Source organism: Schistocerca nitens, chromosome 6 (genome assembly GCF_023898315.1).
Source record: "Schistocerca nitens isolate TAMUIC-IGC-003100 chromosome 6, iqSchNite1.1, whole genome shotgun sequence".
Lineage (NCBI taxonomy): Eukaryota > Metazoa > Arthropoda > Insecta > Orthoptera > Acrididae > Schistocerca > Schistocerca nitens.
Window position 1 is genome coordinate 749,451,782 of NC_064619.1, and position 12,900 is coordinate 749,464,681.

Sequence of the window (12,900 nt, forward strand, 5' to 3'; positions counted from 1 at the left end):
ACAACACTGTGCTACAAACACACATTCTCAGAAATTTCTTCCTCAAGGCTGATGTTTGATACCATTAGATTTCTTTTTTACAAATGCCCTCTTCGCCTGTCTCATCTCTCATTTGTCACGTGCAGATTTCCTTAGTTTCGTGTATTTGTGGTTTCCAGTTTTCATAAATTTAATGCTAATCTCGTTTCTGTTACTCTTCATTACGTTTGTCATTCTTCGGTTTACTCTCAGACTGTATTGTGTAGTCGTTTGAGTGCTCGTTCCATTCAACAGAGCCTGCCATTCTTTGTCACTCTCACTGAGGGTAGCAATGTTATCAATCTGTCTCGTGATAGACAGTGTTTCACCATGGATTTCCATCCTACTCATGAACCTTTCGTTTATTTCTGTCGTTTCTTCTTCGATATATAGATTCAACAGTAAACGAAAACCTACCTCCATTTCTTATACCTTTTCTAATGGGAGCATTTTGTTTTTAGCCTTCCATTACAGTTCTTTGCTCTGTTTTTATGTTATGTATAGCATATTATAGATTGTACCTTTTGTCTGAGAATTTCGATCATCTTGTACCATTTTACATTGTCGAACCCTTTTTCTAGGTCGATAAATCCTATAAACGTGAAACTATACCAACAGCAATTAAATCAGTATAGTAGAGAGATATCATATTCGTTGTTACAATGTTCGCGAGGAACTTTTCTACTGCGTTCTCTGCTTCTGAAATGAAATTAACAGTTTGGATTAACAGCAAGTGGTCTTCAACTGCGATGAAAATAATTGCTTTCAATCTGATTGTCATAACACCTTATGAAGAAATCCATGCACCAAGTTTAATAAGAATGAGTCGTACAGTTCTATACTGTCTTCTCTCGAGATATGGCATATATTGTTGTGAAAAGGGTTAATTATAAATGTGCGCAATACAATTTTTATTCGTACAATATTTATTTATGACAATGAAGTGAAGTGACGGTTCACTATCTAACAACAACAGTACAGTATTTTATCCACCCTTATGCAAGTGGTTGCTTATTATTTCGTTACACACAGCAGTACAAATATGCAACCTGAGGAATGATGTCTAGTTAGTTGTCTGATAAGGCAATACCCTGTGGCTTCGAAGCTATCATAGACACAGTCACCAGAACACTCTAAGGTATGCGTATTCTCGAAGTCGTTTTCTATTTATACGATATATAAAATATAGTGAGGCAGTTTTTCTCAGAGGAAGGAACGGAATTGGGATTTAAGGTTTCATCGATGACAGGTCAGCAGCTGATGAGCAGAACCTCTGACTGGACTAAGATTGGGGGGGGGGGGGGGATACAGAGAGGAAATTGGTCATGTGCTCTGATAATGAAACATTTCGATGTCTGCTGCGTTATTCGATTTGGGGAAAAGTCATTCTGGAATACTCTTAAGAAAACAACGTCTACATTATGTACACATTTATGTTTGATTTAATTATTCCATTAGGTATGTATCTATTCTGCGCTATACTACCGTGAAGTCTGTATAATACATGTGATAGTCACTGAGTCATCCTAAGTGCACCACCAAATGTGAAGCTCTAAGTTGCGACTGAAGGTGTAGAGTCGGAGTCCCGAGAACTTATGAGTCAGCTGGCCTTCTGCTTGGGAGCGCCCGTGGAGGCCCTCGGCAGGAGGGAGGCAGCCTTCCGCAGGAGCAGGCAGAGCAGGCCGAGCGCGGCGGCCGCCGCCCCCACCACGAGGGCGGCGACGTCGAGCAGCAGGTGCTGGTGCCAGGACAGGTCCAGCGCGGCGGACCGCAGGTGCGGCGCCCCCCGGTGCCTCAGCACGTACTCCAGCCAGTAGACTGCCTCCTCCAGGGGCGGCCGCGGCCGGTCCCAGAACAGCACCGCCAGCTGTCGAGCACGCTCCCTGTACCTGCAGCACAGTATTTGCGTCGGCACTAGCATTAGTAACACTAGTTGGGAGCTCCGACGTTAGGCGCGTAATGGGGCCCCTTTGGAACATGGCTGCCGAGAAGGGGAACGAAGCCAGTGCGCACTCCGTGTGCCTTCCTGGGGGAGTCATTGCGGATGTGGAAAGGGGGGGGGGGGTTCCAGATGCGACAAGGAATACAGGGTGCAGCCAACTGCAGGTGGTGGCTCATGACGTGTGTCGCTTAGGATCGGAGCAGATTCTCTCTGGTTTCGGGCGGATAGTGGAAATGGTAAAGACCATCTTGCGGAGCTCACCGTCTGCAGCATCGTCGATAGAACAGACTGTGTCCTTGACCTGCCCCATCGCATGGTGGGTTTCCAGGTTCCGCTTAATAGGTCAGGAGTCCACTACACATAGGAAGCGGCTACACGGGTAGCGGGGGCTGTCGAAGGGACTGGGCGGCTTTTTTAGGTTAGAGGGTGTCAGGAAACCACAGAAAGGGCGTCCACCTAAAAGGGGGCAGGTAAAAAACAGTAAGGTAGTCGTAGAAACGATCGGTATTGTAGTTGTAAATTGTCGTAGCTGTGTTGGGAAAGGACCAGAGCTCGAAGCCCTAATAGAAAGCACTGAAACTCAAATAGTTATGAGTACAGAAGGCTGGGTAAAGCCGGAAATAAGTTGAGCCGAAATTTTTTCAAACGATCTAACAGAAAGGATAGGTTAAATACAACTGGTGGTGGAGAATTTATTGCTGTCAGAAGTAGTTTACCTTGCAGTGAAATTGAAGTAGATAGTTCCTGCGAAATAGTGGTATGGGTAGAGGTTATACCTGACAATCGGACTAAACTATTAATTTGATCGTTTTACCCAACCCCCGACTCAGAAGATACAGTTGCTGAACAGTTCAAAGAAAACTTGAGTGTCATTTTAAATAGGTACCCCACTCATAGTCGATGCTGACTTCAATGTACCGTGGATATTCTGGAAAAATTATACGTTTAAACCGGGCTGCAAGCATAAAACGACATCCGAGAGTGTACTGAATGGTTTCTCAGAAAGTTAGTTGAACCATTACTTCATGAGCCCACTCAAAGCGTAAGTGGTTGTGAAAGCATACTTGACCTCTTACAACAAACAATCCTGCACAAATAGGGAGTATCATGAAGGATACCGGGATTAGCGAGCATAAGGAAGTTGCTGGTAGGCTGAATACCGTAACACCCACAAACATAAAAAAGAAACGTAAAGTAGTTCTATTTAAAAAAGCTGATATAAATGTTTTTAAAACCTTTTAGGAGACAGTGTCCACTCCTTTCGATCTGATGATGTAAGCGTAGAAAAGTTGTGGAATGATTTCAAAGAGGTAGCATCGACGGCAACTGAGAGATATATACCACATAAATTAATAAGTGATGGTACTGATCCCCCATGGTACAGAACACGGGTCAGATGACTGTTGCACAAGCAACGAAAAAAAACATGCCAAATTTAAAAGAACGCAAAATCCCCAAGATAGGCAGAGTTTTGCAGAAGTTCGAAATATAGCGCGTGCTTCAATGCGACATGTTTTTAATAATTTCCACAGCGGAATTCTGTCTCGGAATCTGGCAGAAAACCCAAAGAGATTCTGGTCATACATAAAGCACACCAGTGCCAAGAAACAATCAATACGTTCACTGCACGATAACAACGGTGAAGTCACTGATGACAGTACCACTAAAGTAGAATTATTAAACACGGTTTTCCGAAAATCCTTCACCTAAGAAGGCGACGTAAATATTCCTGAATTCCAATGAAGAGGAACGTCACGTTGTGACGCCTAGGTCTGGAACTGGGCTCAAAGCTGCCCACAACGTTCCTCCGTAATGGTGGAAAACCGTGGCGCCCTTCGACGTCACCCTCGGGTTCGGCGACGATTCAGACAGCGACGGCAGGTGAGGCGGGTCGACGGCACCGCACCGCCACCAGAGTCCGTCAGAATTCTGCCCAACGCCACCGCCGGGGAGCCACATGACGAGAAGGTCGTCACAACCCCTGTTACCCACGTTTAGCCCCTTCCTTTGACGTCTCTGCAATGGTGGCCAGAACCGCGACGTCGAGCGTTGAAATGGTGCGGTTTTACTATGGACTGCCGATGAAAAAATTTCAGACAAACTGCCGCTTAGGGGGTGGCATAAAGGGCGACAATGAAGCCACTCCTTTCCCTGGAGCGTCGATGCCCTCACACTTCGCTGTCAGAAACGACTGTTAGCGGAGCGACGAACAGCAGGAAGATGTTCTGGACAAGCTTTGACACTGCTGACACTCTCGGATCGTTGTACCCTACTGTAAGCTCGTTGTGGAGTTGCATGGCCGTTGAGCGTAATTGCACCACTTTGGAGTACAGCGCGACAGCAAATTTTGCTCTCGTGTACAGGTTGCAACCACTTCTGACCGTTCAGAACCAATCGTCGAAATTTGAAAGCGATCTGAAGCAGCACGGGTTATTTATGCTTTTTCTACCTCACTGGTTTCGTCATGCTGTGACATGAGCATGTGGGAGAGCGACATTATCACGTGCGTGCATAAAAAGGAAAAGGTTCCTTCTAATTCGCAATATTGATGAACCATTATCTCAGAACCTTTGACAGACAGAGATCTGGAATTTTTGGAAAGTATAGTTTCACTCCTTTTCTGGTTACTGAACCAGAATCATAATATGCCGACAAATATTTTAAAAATTTTGTTCAATTATTTTTTAAATCCATTTTTTCTTCTGCAAATGTTTTGGTGGTTCAGCAGCAGCAGCAGCAGCAGTAGCAGTATACTAAGAGGTAACATAGTATAAAATCAGATATACGTATGTGTAATAGTTCCTGAGTTAATGGGTCAAATATATAAAAAAAACTCATTTTCCGGAAATGAAGTTTTCATTCGATGTCAACTAGAAACAGCCAGGTCCATAATCAGCATTATTTGGATCCTGTTCTTCATGATCCTGCAAACCTAAAAGCTTCTTTTTGTTCCTGCTTCTTCCCTCATTAGTCATTTCTTCTACTGCACGCTAGGCTTTCATAATCCTAAGTCGATCCATTCGCTGCAACGCTTGCAGTGTGTTGGCTCCTGCAGTAGTACCAAATTGCTCTAGTAACCTAATTCTTCTCTAATTACCATAATTAAACGTTAACACAGCGTCGCTAACACTCATATTCATTCCTACAAAGACGATTTGGTACGCGGATCCAAATGACAATAGTGAAAAAGACTCATTTGGATTTTGCGTTCGACTATGGAGACATTTGGAAAGAACGTCGGGATGAGCTAGCTCTCTATACGAGGTGCATTCAAGTTCTAAGGCCTCCGATTTTTTTTTGTAATTAACTACTCACCCAAAATCGATGAAACTGGCGTTACTTCTCGACGTAATGGCCCTGCAGACGTACACATTTTTCACAACGCTGACGCCATTATTCCATGGCAGCGGCGAAGGTTTCATTAGGAGTCTGTTTTGACCACTGGAAAATCGCTGAGGCAATAGCAGCACGGCTGGTGAATGTGCGGCCACGGAGAGTGCCTTTCATTGTTGGAAAAAGCCAAAAGTCACTAGGAGCCAGGTCAGGTGAGTAGGGTGCATGAGGAATCACTTCAAAGTTGTTATCACGAAGAAGCTGTTGCGTAACGTTAGCTCGATGTGCGGGTGCGTTGTCTTGGTGAAACAGCACACGCACAGCCCTTCCCAGACGTTTTTGTTGCATTGCAGGAAGGAATTTGTTCTTCAAAACATTTTCGTAGGATGCACCTGTTACCATAGTGCCCTTTGGAACGCAATGGGTAAGGATTACGCCCTCGCTGTCCCAGAACATGGACACCATCATTTTTTCAGCACTGGCGGTCACCCGAAATTTTTTTGGTGGCGATGAATCTGTGTGCTTCCATTGAGCTGACTGGCGCTTTGTTTCTGGATTGAAAAATGGCATCCACGTCTCATCCATTGTCACAACCGACGAAAAGAAAGTCCCATTCATGCTGTCATTGCGCGTCAACATTGCTTGGCAACATGCCACACGGGCAGCCATGTGGTTGTCCGTCAGCATTCGTGGCCCCACCTGGATGACACTTTTCGCATTTTCAGGTCGTCATGCAGGATTGTGTGCACAGAACCCACAGAAATGCCAACTCTGGAGGCGATCTGTTCAACAGTCATTCGGCGATCCCCCAAAACAATTCTCTCCACTTTCTCGATCATGTCGTCAGACCGGCTTGTGCGTGCCCGAGGTTGTTTTGGTTTGTTGTCACACGATGTTCTTTCTTCATTAAACTGTCGCACCCACGAACGCACTTTCGACACATCGATAACTCCATCACCACATGTCTCCTTCAATTGTCGATGAATTTCAATTGGTTTCACACCACGCAAATTCAGAAAACGAATGATTGCACGCTGTTCAAGTAAGAAAAACGTCGCCATTTTAAGTATTTAAAACAGTTCTCATTCTCGCCGCTGGCGGTAAAATTCCATCTGCTGTACGGTGGTGCCATCTCTGGGACGTATTGACAATGAATGCGGCCTCATTTTAAAACAATGCGCATGTTTCTATCTCTTTCCAGTCCAGAGAAAAAAAAATCGGAGGCCTTAGAACTTGAATGCACCTCGTATATTGGTTTAATAGCTTCCATCAGTGCAGATTGTATGCTGTCTTTGTGCCTAGATTGCCCCTCTCTACGCGCTGCCTGAGCTTTGCGATACTTGCACCTCGAATCAGCACCAGGTGGGCAAAGACCATGTATAGGTGTATCATCAGTGAATAATTTGTGGACGTATGTAGCCCACACTGCTCTTTTCATCCCTTGCAGATCGTGTGTATTCTTTCTCATTGCCATTCCATAACATTGCTGGAGTTATCAATGTATTCCTTTGCCATTTAGAGTCTTTCCATCTGATTACTTCTCTTTTCCTTTTGTCTGCTTCAATTGTCGAAGGCATGTTCCCATCCGTTTTTGAACACGGTCCACCAAATCAACGTCAATGTTTTCTCCACTAGCAGCAACGTCAGCACAGCAGCAGATGTCTTATTTCCATTCCTCTTCGAAGAACTAGGGGGCTTGTTCTTATCGTGTGTCTGTGCTTCAGATGTATGTTCATTTCCGTGGCAACGTCGCTTCTTAAAACAACCCTATCCAAAACGGGTATGAGAACATGTAATAACACACCAAAGCTCTATAGTTACAATTCAAAACCTAAAAAAAAAACTAGAACCACAAAGTAACTCCATAAAAAGGCACGTGTAATACCTCCATTTCTGTTTACACACTGCAACCAACCGCTTAACGCGAACATTAACGTGAATACAACGAATAAAGAGCTGAAAACCAGAGCGTTCTAGACTTAATAGCTCCGGAGATAGAGATACCTAAGGAAGTCAATGCAGAATGAGAGGAATTTTTTTTGCACTTGCGCTATTAACTTTGCAATAATGAAAACTATACTTCCAACTGGAATTAATCGACAAATGACACATCAAATTATTCAGGAGAGATCAAATATTATTAAGAGACAATAATCGGAAAATGTCACTTTTTGATCAATTTCACCACACGTTCCCTCCTCCGTTTAACTTCCGCATATACTCGTAAACTCGACAAGCAGAGTACTACTGGTTCCCATCTCTCGTCCAACCTTCACAACTACCGCGTCTCTGCTGAAGTGTTACAACAGCTGATCATTCCTGTTTCATTTATTCCTCTTCCTACCAGCTATAGCACTTGCTTTCACGGCCTGCTACCTAACCCTCCAAGTACGAGTAACTGTACATCCGACACTCACATCCAGATGAGGACGAGGAAGCACAGTGCAGTGAGGCCTTGCGGGCCCCGCTCGAGTGCGCACACTTGTACCAGGCCTTGCGCCGTCAGGGAGGAGGAGAAGTTGGTTTGCATTTTTGTGACAACGAACACGCTGCAGTCGTTTCTTCAGTTTCCTGAGAGCAGCGCAGTACGCTTCACAGTTGATCGCTGCACCGTGAGGGAGGACACCGGGCAGAATAACTAACCTCTCCAGAGTCCCAGGAGACCGTCGCAGTGGTTTCGCCTGAGGAACCCACTGGTCACACATCTTTGTGCACCCAAACTGTTTCGGAACTACCGACAGAGACGTTCAGTTGAGCAGACAGGTGTCTGACTGTGATCCGTCCATCACCTCGAATGGTGGCGCCTTCACGCTCCAACACTGTACGAGTCATAGCCGTGTACGGCCGGCCGCCACGCGAGAGATCGGATAGATTTGCGCGATCTTATTGCAATAGTGACAGACTACTCGCCCGACGACTCACATGCGTTTCTTCACTGCCAGTTCTCCGTAGACAGTCTGCATGCGCCTATGAATATCCGGGTGATCTGACATTTTGTGAAAAGAAAATAACTCGACGACAGCTGTCTGCCTGGAATGCACAGACGACATTTTGTACGCTACTTGGTGTGCCGTGACCGATCCGAACTTCGTGGAACTATATGGGCTGAAGCGGCAACATTGCACCATGTCCCACAACAAATTCCACATCTTTTAAACCGAAACTGGCCGAGAAAAATACGTGTTGCGTTACTTACTGAACGCCGCTCATACACCAGAATCCTGCCACCTGTATTATTTCACTTCCCACCCATTGATCTACATCTGTTTCGAGCAGTCGCTTATTTACCAGCAGGAAACATATTCACCAACAACATTTTATACATTGCAGGACGTCAGTTTTAACCTGTATTTGAAAGTAGTCTCATAGGTTGTAAAAATTCTTAAACGCTGAAGTGCACTGCAGTGGACTCATTTCTATGTTGAGGAATGCAAATGCCTGTATTTTCAAATATTTACTCAAAACAACAACTGTAGACAAAGGAACAAGAAAGGCACACAATACTATTACTGGTCATGGCTTTATTACTACCACCTGAAAAGACGCCGTTAGCCCTTTTTTGCAAGCCTTTTTCACATAAGTATTTTTATAAGCTCGTCTACCATTGTGGTTTCTGACAGGAACTATGTCCACTTTAATTAACGTAACATGTCAAATGACTTTTGAAAAGTTTCCTTACAGCCTCACTAGTCTGTTATCCACCTTCACCGAGAGTCATGAATCTGTCCTTGCCATCCGAATATAAAAACACCTTCAATGGGTCTTGTTCTTTCTTAAAACTCATTGCAGCTACCATCCAAGATATTCCGTCCATGATAAACCCCCGATCATAAATCACCTCCTGCTCTAGCAACTGAATGAACTCCACCACCCACCCTTTTCCTAGAAATCTTTTAACCGTATGCAGCCTTTTGTTCTCCTATTTACGCACTTCCAATCAATAAGGACGAACTACTGCTTCCTTTCTAGCTTACAGCAACATTCTCTATACCAACTCTTCCACTGGTCAGCAGGAATGTCCTTAGGATATGTTCTACCTAAACTACTATATACTTTTCGCATGGTTGCTACGCTTAAGCCACCAAGCAAAAATGTTCAAATGTGTGTGAAATCTTATGGGACTTAACTGCTAAGGTCATCAGTCCCTAAGCTTACGCACTACTTAACCTAAATTATCCTAAGGGCAAACACACACACCCATGCCCGAGGGAGGACTCGAACCTCCGCCGGGACCAGCCGCACAGTCCATGACTTCAGCGCCTGAGACGCTCGGCTAATCCCGCGCGGCGAAGCCACCAAGCCAAGTCGACTCGCTGCAGTAAGACAAATTGCTTTAATGGTCCTTCATCCAACTCTTCAATGTTCACAAATATCCCACAGCTACCCTGCTTTAACAATTTCACATTATAGTGTATATCTGGTGACAATGAAGCGCACGAAATATCGGACAACAGCCAACGGATAAACTAGTCGCCGCTACAGTATCTGTAAATAATTTTGGACTGCACTCTGACAGGAAAGCAACATCGCTAACAATCCAACAGAAGCATACGATAGGTCAAAAATGCTAACAGGCCGGAACTAGAGATTAAATCCTCTGCCCAAGACGAATGTCGACGAAAGCTATGTCCAACGTAGCCTTAAATTTTCTCACTTCGCTTGAATTGCGATTCCTTCCAAATTCTATTCCTTTTGCAAGTCTGACAATTATGCTCTGTGTCTCGCCTTCCGGATCCGCTGCCGTCTCTCGTATACATTATTGGTTGTTGATTAAATTCCCTTTCCTCTTTAGTTTCCCAGCTTATATTTATAAATAGTAAATATATTATAAACTTGATAGTAGATTATGGCTGACTCAGAAAGGCTACCGGTCCCTCTCAGTATACAGGGTGTTTCAGAAGTGATGCTCAATATTCTGGTATATGACAGGAAATGATCATTCGAAACAAAAAAATTCAAGCAAACAAGGTCTCTAAGAGGCATACCTTAAGAACTATGAGCAATTCTTGATGTTCGATACTGTGAAACAAATCTCTTCTACTGCAAGCTCTTTGCTTTTCTTATTTTCGGAAGTGGTAGTACTGACAAAACAAGAAAAAATTCCAGTAAATATGTGCCCTAAAATGCATGCCTTAGAAATTATGAACACTTGTTCATTAGAAGAGCTGTTTCAAAGTAGCGAAGATGAACAAGTGCTGACAGCTGTTAAGGTATGCGTTTTTTCCTTGTTTTGGTCCATGCTACCATTTCCCAAAATATGGAAGACAAAGAGCTTGCAGCAGAAGAGATTTGTTTCACAGTATCGAACGTCAAGAGCTGCTCATAGGTCTTAACGTATGCGTTTTAGAGCCCGTGTTGACTTGACTTTTTTTGTTTCGAATGATCATTGCTGTCGTATCCCAGAATAGTGACCATCACTTCTGAAATACCCTATTTATCGCTTTCTCTTCACCTTTCCACTGTCTACATTTTATATCGAGGCAACTGATTCCTGATACAGAAATTCGAGAGATCTATCGTTCCACCCATCTACAGTTGCTTAGTATCCTGTCCATTCCCTAAATGCAGAACCAGCTATCCAAAGTCACCTACTGGTTTCTTAAATGAAACCCCCACGTACCACTCATATAACTTTCCCAACCGAGTAACATCGAGCTCGTAATATCGATATTATTTTCCTTGCCTCACAACCATCGATTTACTCAATTCGTTCAACTAAGAGAAAACTTATCAATCACCAGCACCACTCAGCCCATCCGTCTGAACAGGATCAGAACCAGCGTCCACATCAACATATTTTATATCTTTTAATTCCCCTTCCCTCCCCCCCCCCCACACACACATACACACAGACGCATACGCACAAACACAAAAAAGTCAATTGAAAGGTGACAGTGTAGATCCTCTGCTGATGAAGAACAATTTATTTTTCCACTTTATTTGTTTGTATCTGTTGATGTTTGTTTCACACACTATCGATTTCAAAGTTAAATGGTTTGAGCTTCAGGCTACTGGACAAGCCATATAAATTAATCGAGACCCACGAACTTGTACTATCTCCCATAAACCTGTAGCGTACACATCTGACATGCAGGTACGAACTTTATTGGGAAACAGCCAGAACATTACGATCAGCGACATACTGTCGATACAGACCCGTGGAGACGATAGCAGCGTCACGAGGAGAGGAATGGCTGCCAGCCAGCCAGACGTAGTATCGGTGAACGTGCTGTCCGTGTGCAGAATAGGGAAGTTGCGCGATCTATCTGAGTCTGACCGAGGGCAGACTGTGGTGGCACGGAGGCTCAGCACGAGAATTTCGGAAACTGCACCACTTGTCGGGTGTTGGAGGACGTTGGCGCAGTGGCAGAGCGTCGCACGGCCTGACGAATCCCGATACCTTCTGTACCGTACCGATGAGAGGGCGCGGATCCGTCACCTTGCAGGGGAACAGCTCCTCGACATATGTACTGGGGGCGGAGACTAACAGGCGGCGACTCCATTACGCTCTGGGGAAGTCACGTGGGCAACCACAGGTGAAGTGGAGGCACCGTGGCGGCCAAGGAGTATCGGACACTGGTTGCAGGTCACATACGCCCCTTCATGACGGTCATGTTTCCCGACGGCAGTGGCACTGTTCAACAAGATAATGCGCCACGTCACAAGGCCAGGAGTGTGACGGAGTGGCTCGAACAACGTAGTGGCTAGTTGATGTGCTGGCCCCCCAGCTCGCCAGGTGTGAACCCGATCGAACACATCTGGGGTGTGATCGTATGAGACACGAGAGCTCATCGTCCTGGGGCAATCAGGTGACTGATGTGTGCAGATGTGGTGCCAGCTCCCTCCAGCGACCTGCCAAGCGAGACCCCGTAGCCTCCAGGCCACTACGCGTCGCCGCTCTCGTCCGAGCCAAAGGTTGACATGTCAGCTATTATACAGGTGGTCACAATGTTGTGGCTCATCAGTGGATAAAACTACACTGCTCGCCCTCCAGCTTGCAGTGCCAGGAACGACAGTAAATGACGATGATATGTTACTGTGTGCCATGTTAGACATTCGTCTTTCTTACTCGAGGCATAAAACAATCTTCTCACAAAAAGACAACATTCGTGTGCGATTTACAAATGAGAAAACTTATACAGTATAAAGAACGTAGATGATCTTACTGCTAACTAAGTTGTGCTGCTGCGATGAGATGCTGATAATTCGCGTATCCAAGCATGTAGTACACAACACGTCGGTATAACGTTCATTATATTAAGCCGCGTTTTTAATAGCCCCAGCAGTGTATAAAATGTTTTGATAATCCTTAGACAAGTGATCTGTACTGGACCGATGCAAGTGTAAAATACCAGAACAGACCAAGAGGACAGCGTTTACTGACAGTGAATAGATGACAGTAGAAAACGTACAGAAAAATATAAGTGGGTAGGACTGAAGATTCTAACGTAAAGAGAAGTTTAGAGGAAGCGCACATCTAGCAGTGCATCAGTTCTGCAGCTATTTTAAATTTCTAGTGAGAAATAGCCTCTGCAAGATCAGTGGCAGGTTCTTGCAAGTTCGCGTCTCGGGAATTAGTTCTTAGAGACTGGAAAGTAGGCGCGAAC

General features: G+C 44.8%; 1 protein-coding gene across 1 annotated transcript in view; it reads right to left on the minus strand.

Annotated features, from left to right (window-relative positions):
- Positions 1-932: 932 nt before the first annotated feature.
- The window catches only part of LOC126263619 (UDP-glycosyltransferase UGT5-like), a 169,216-nt gene continuing 157,248 nt past the window's right edge, over positions 933-12,900 (minus strand). The window contains exon 9 of the mRNA XM_049960705.1: positions 933-1,907. Coding sequence (XP_049816662.1) covers positions 1,619-1,907 — 289 coding nt within the window. The 3' untranslated portion in view covers positions 933-1,618. The remainder of the gene's footprint in view (positions 1,908-12,900) is intronic.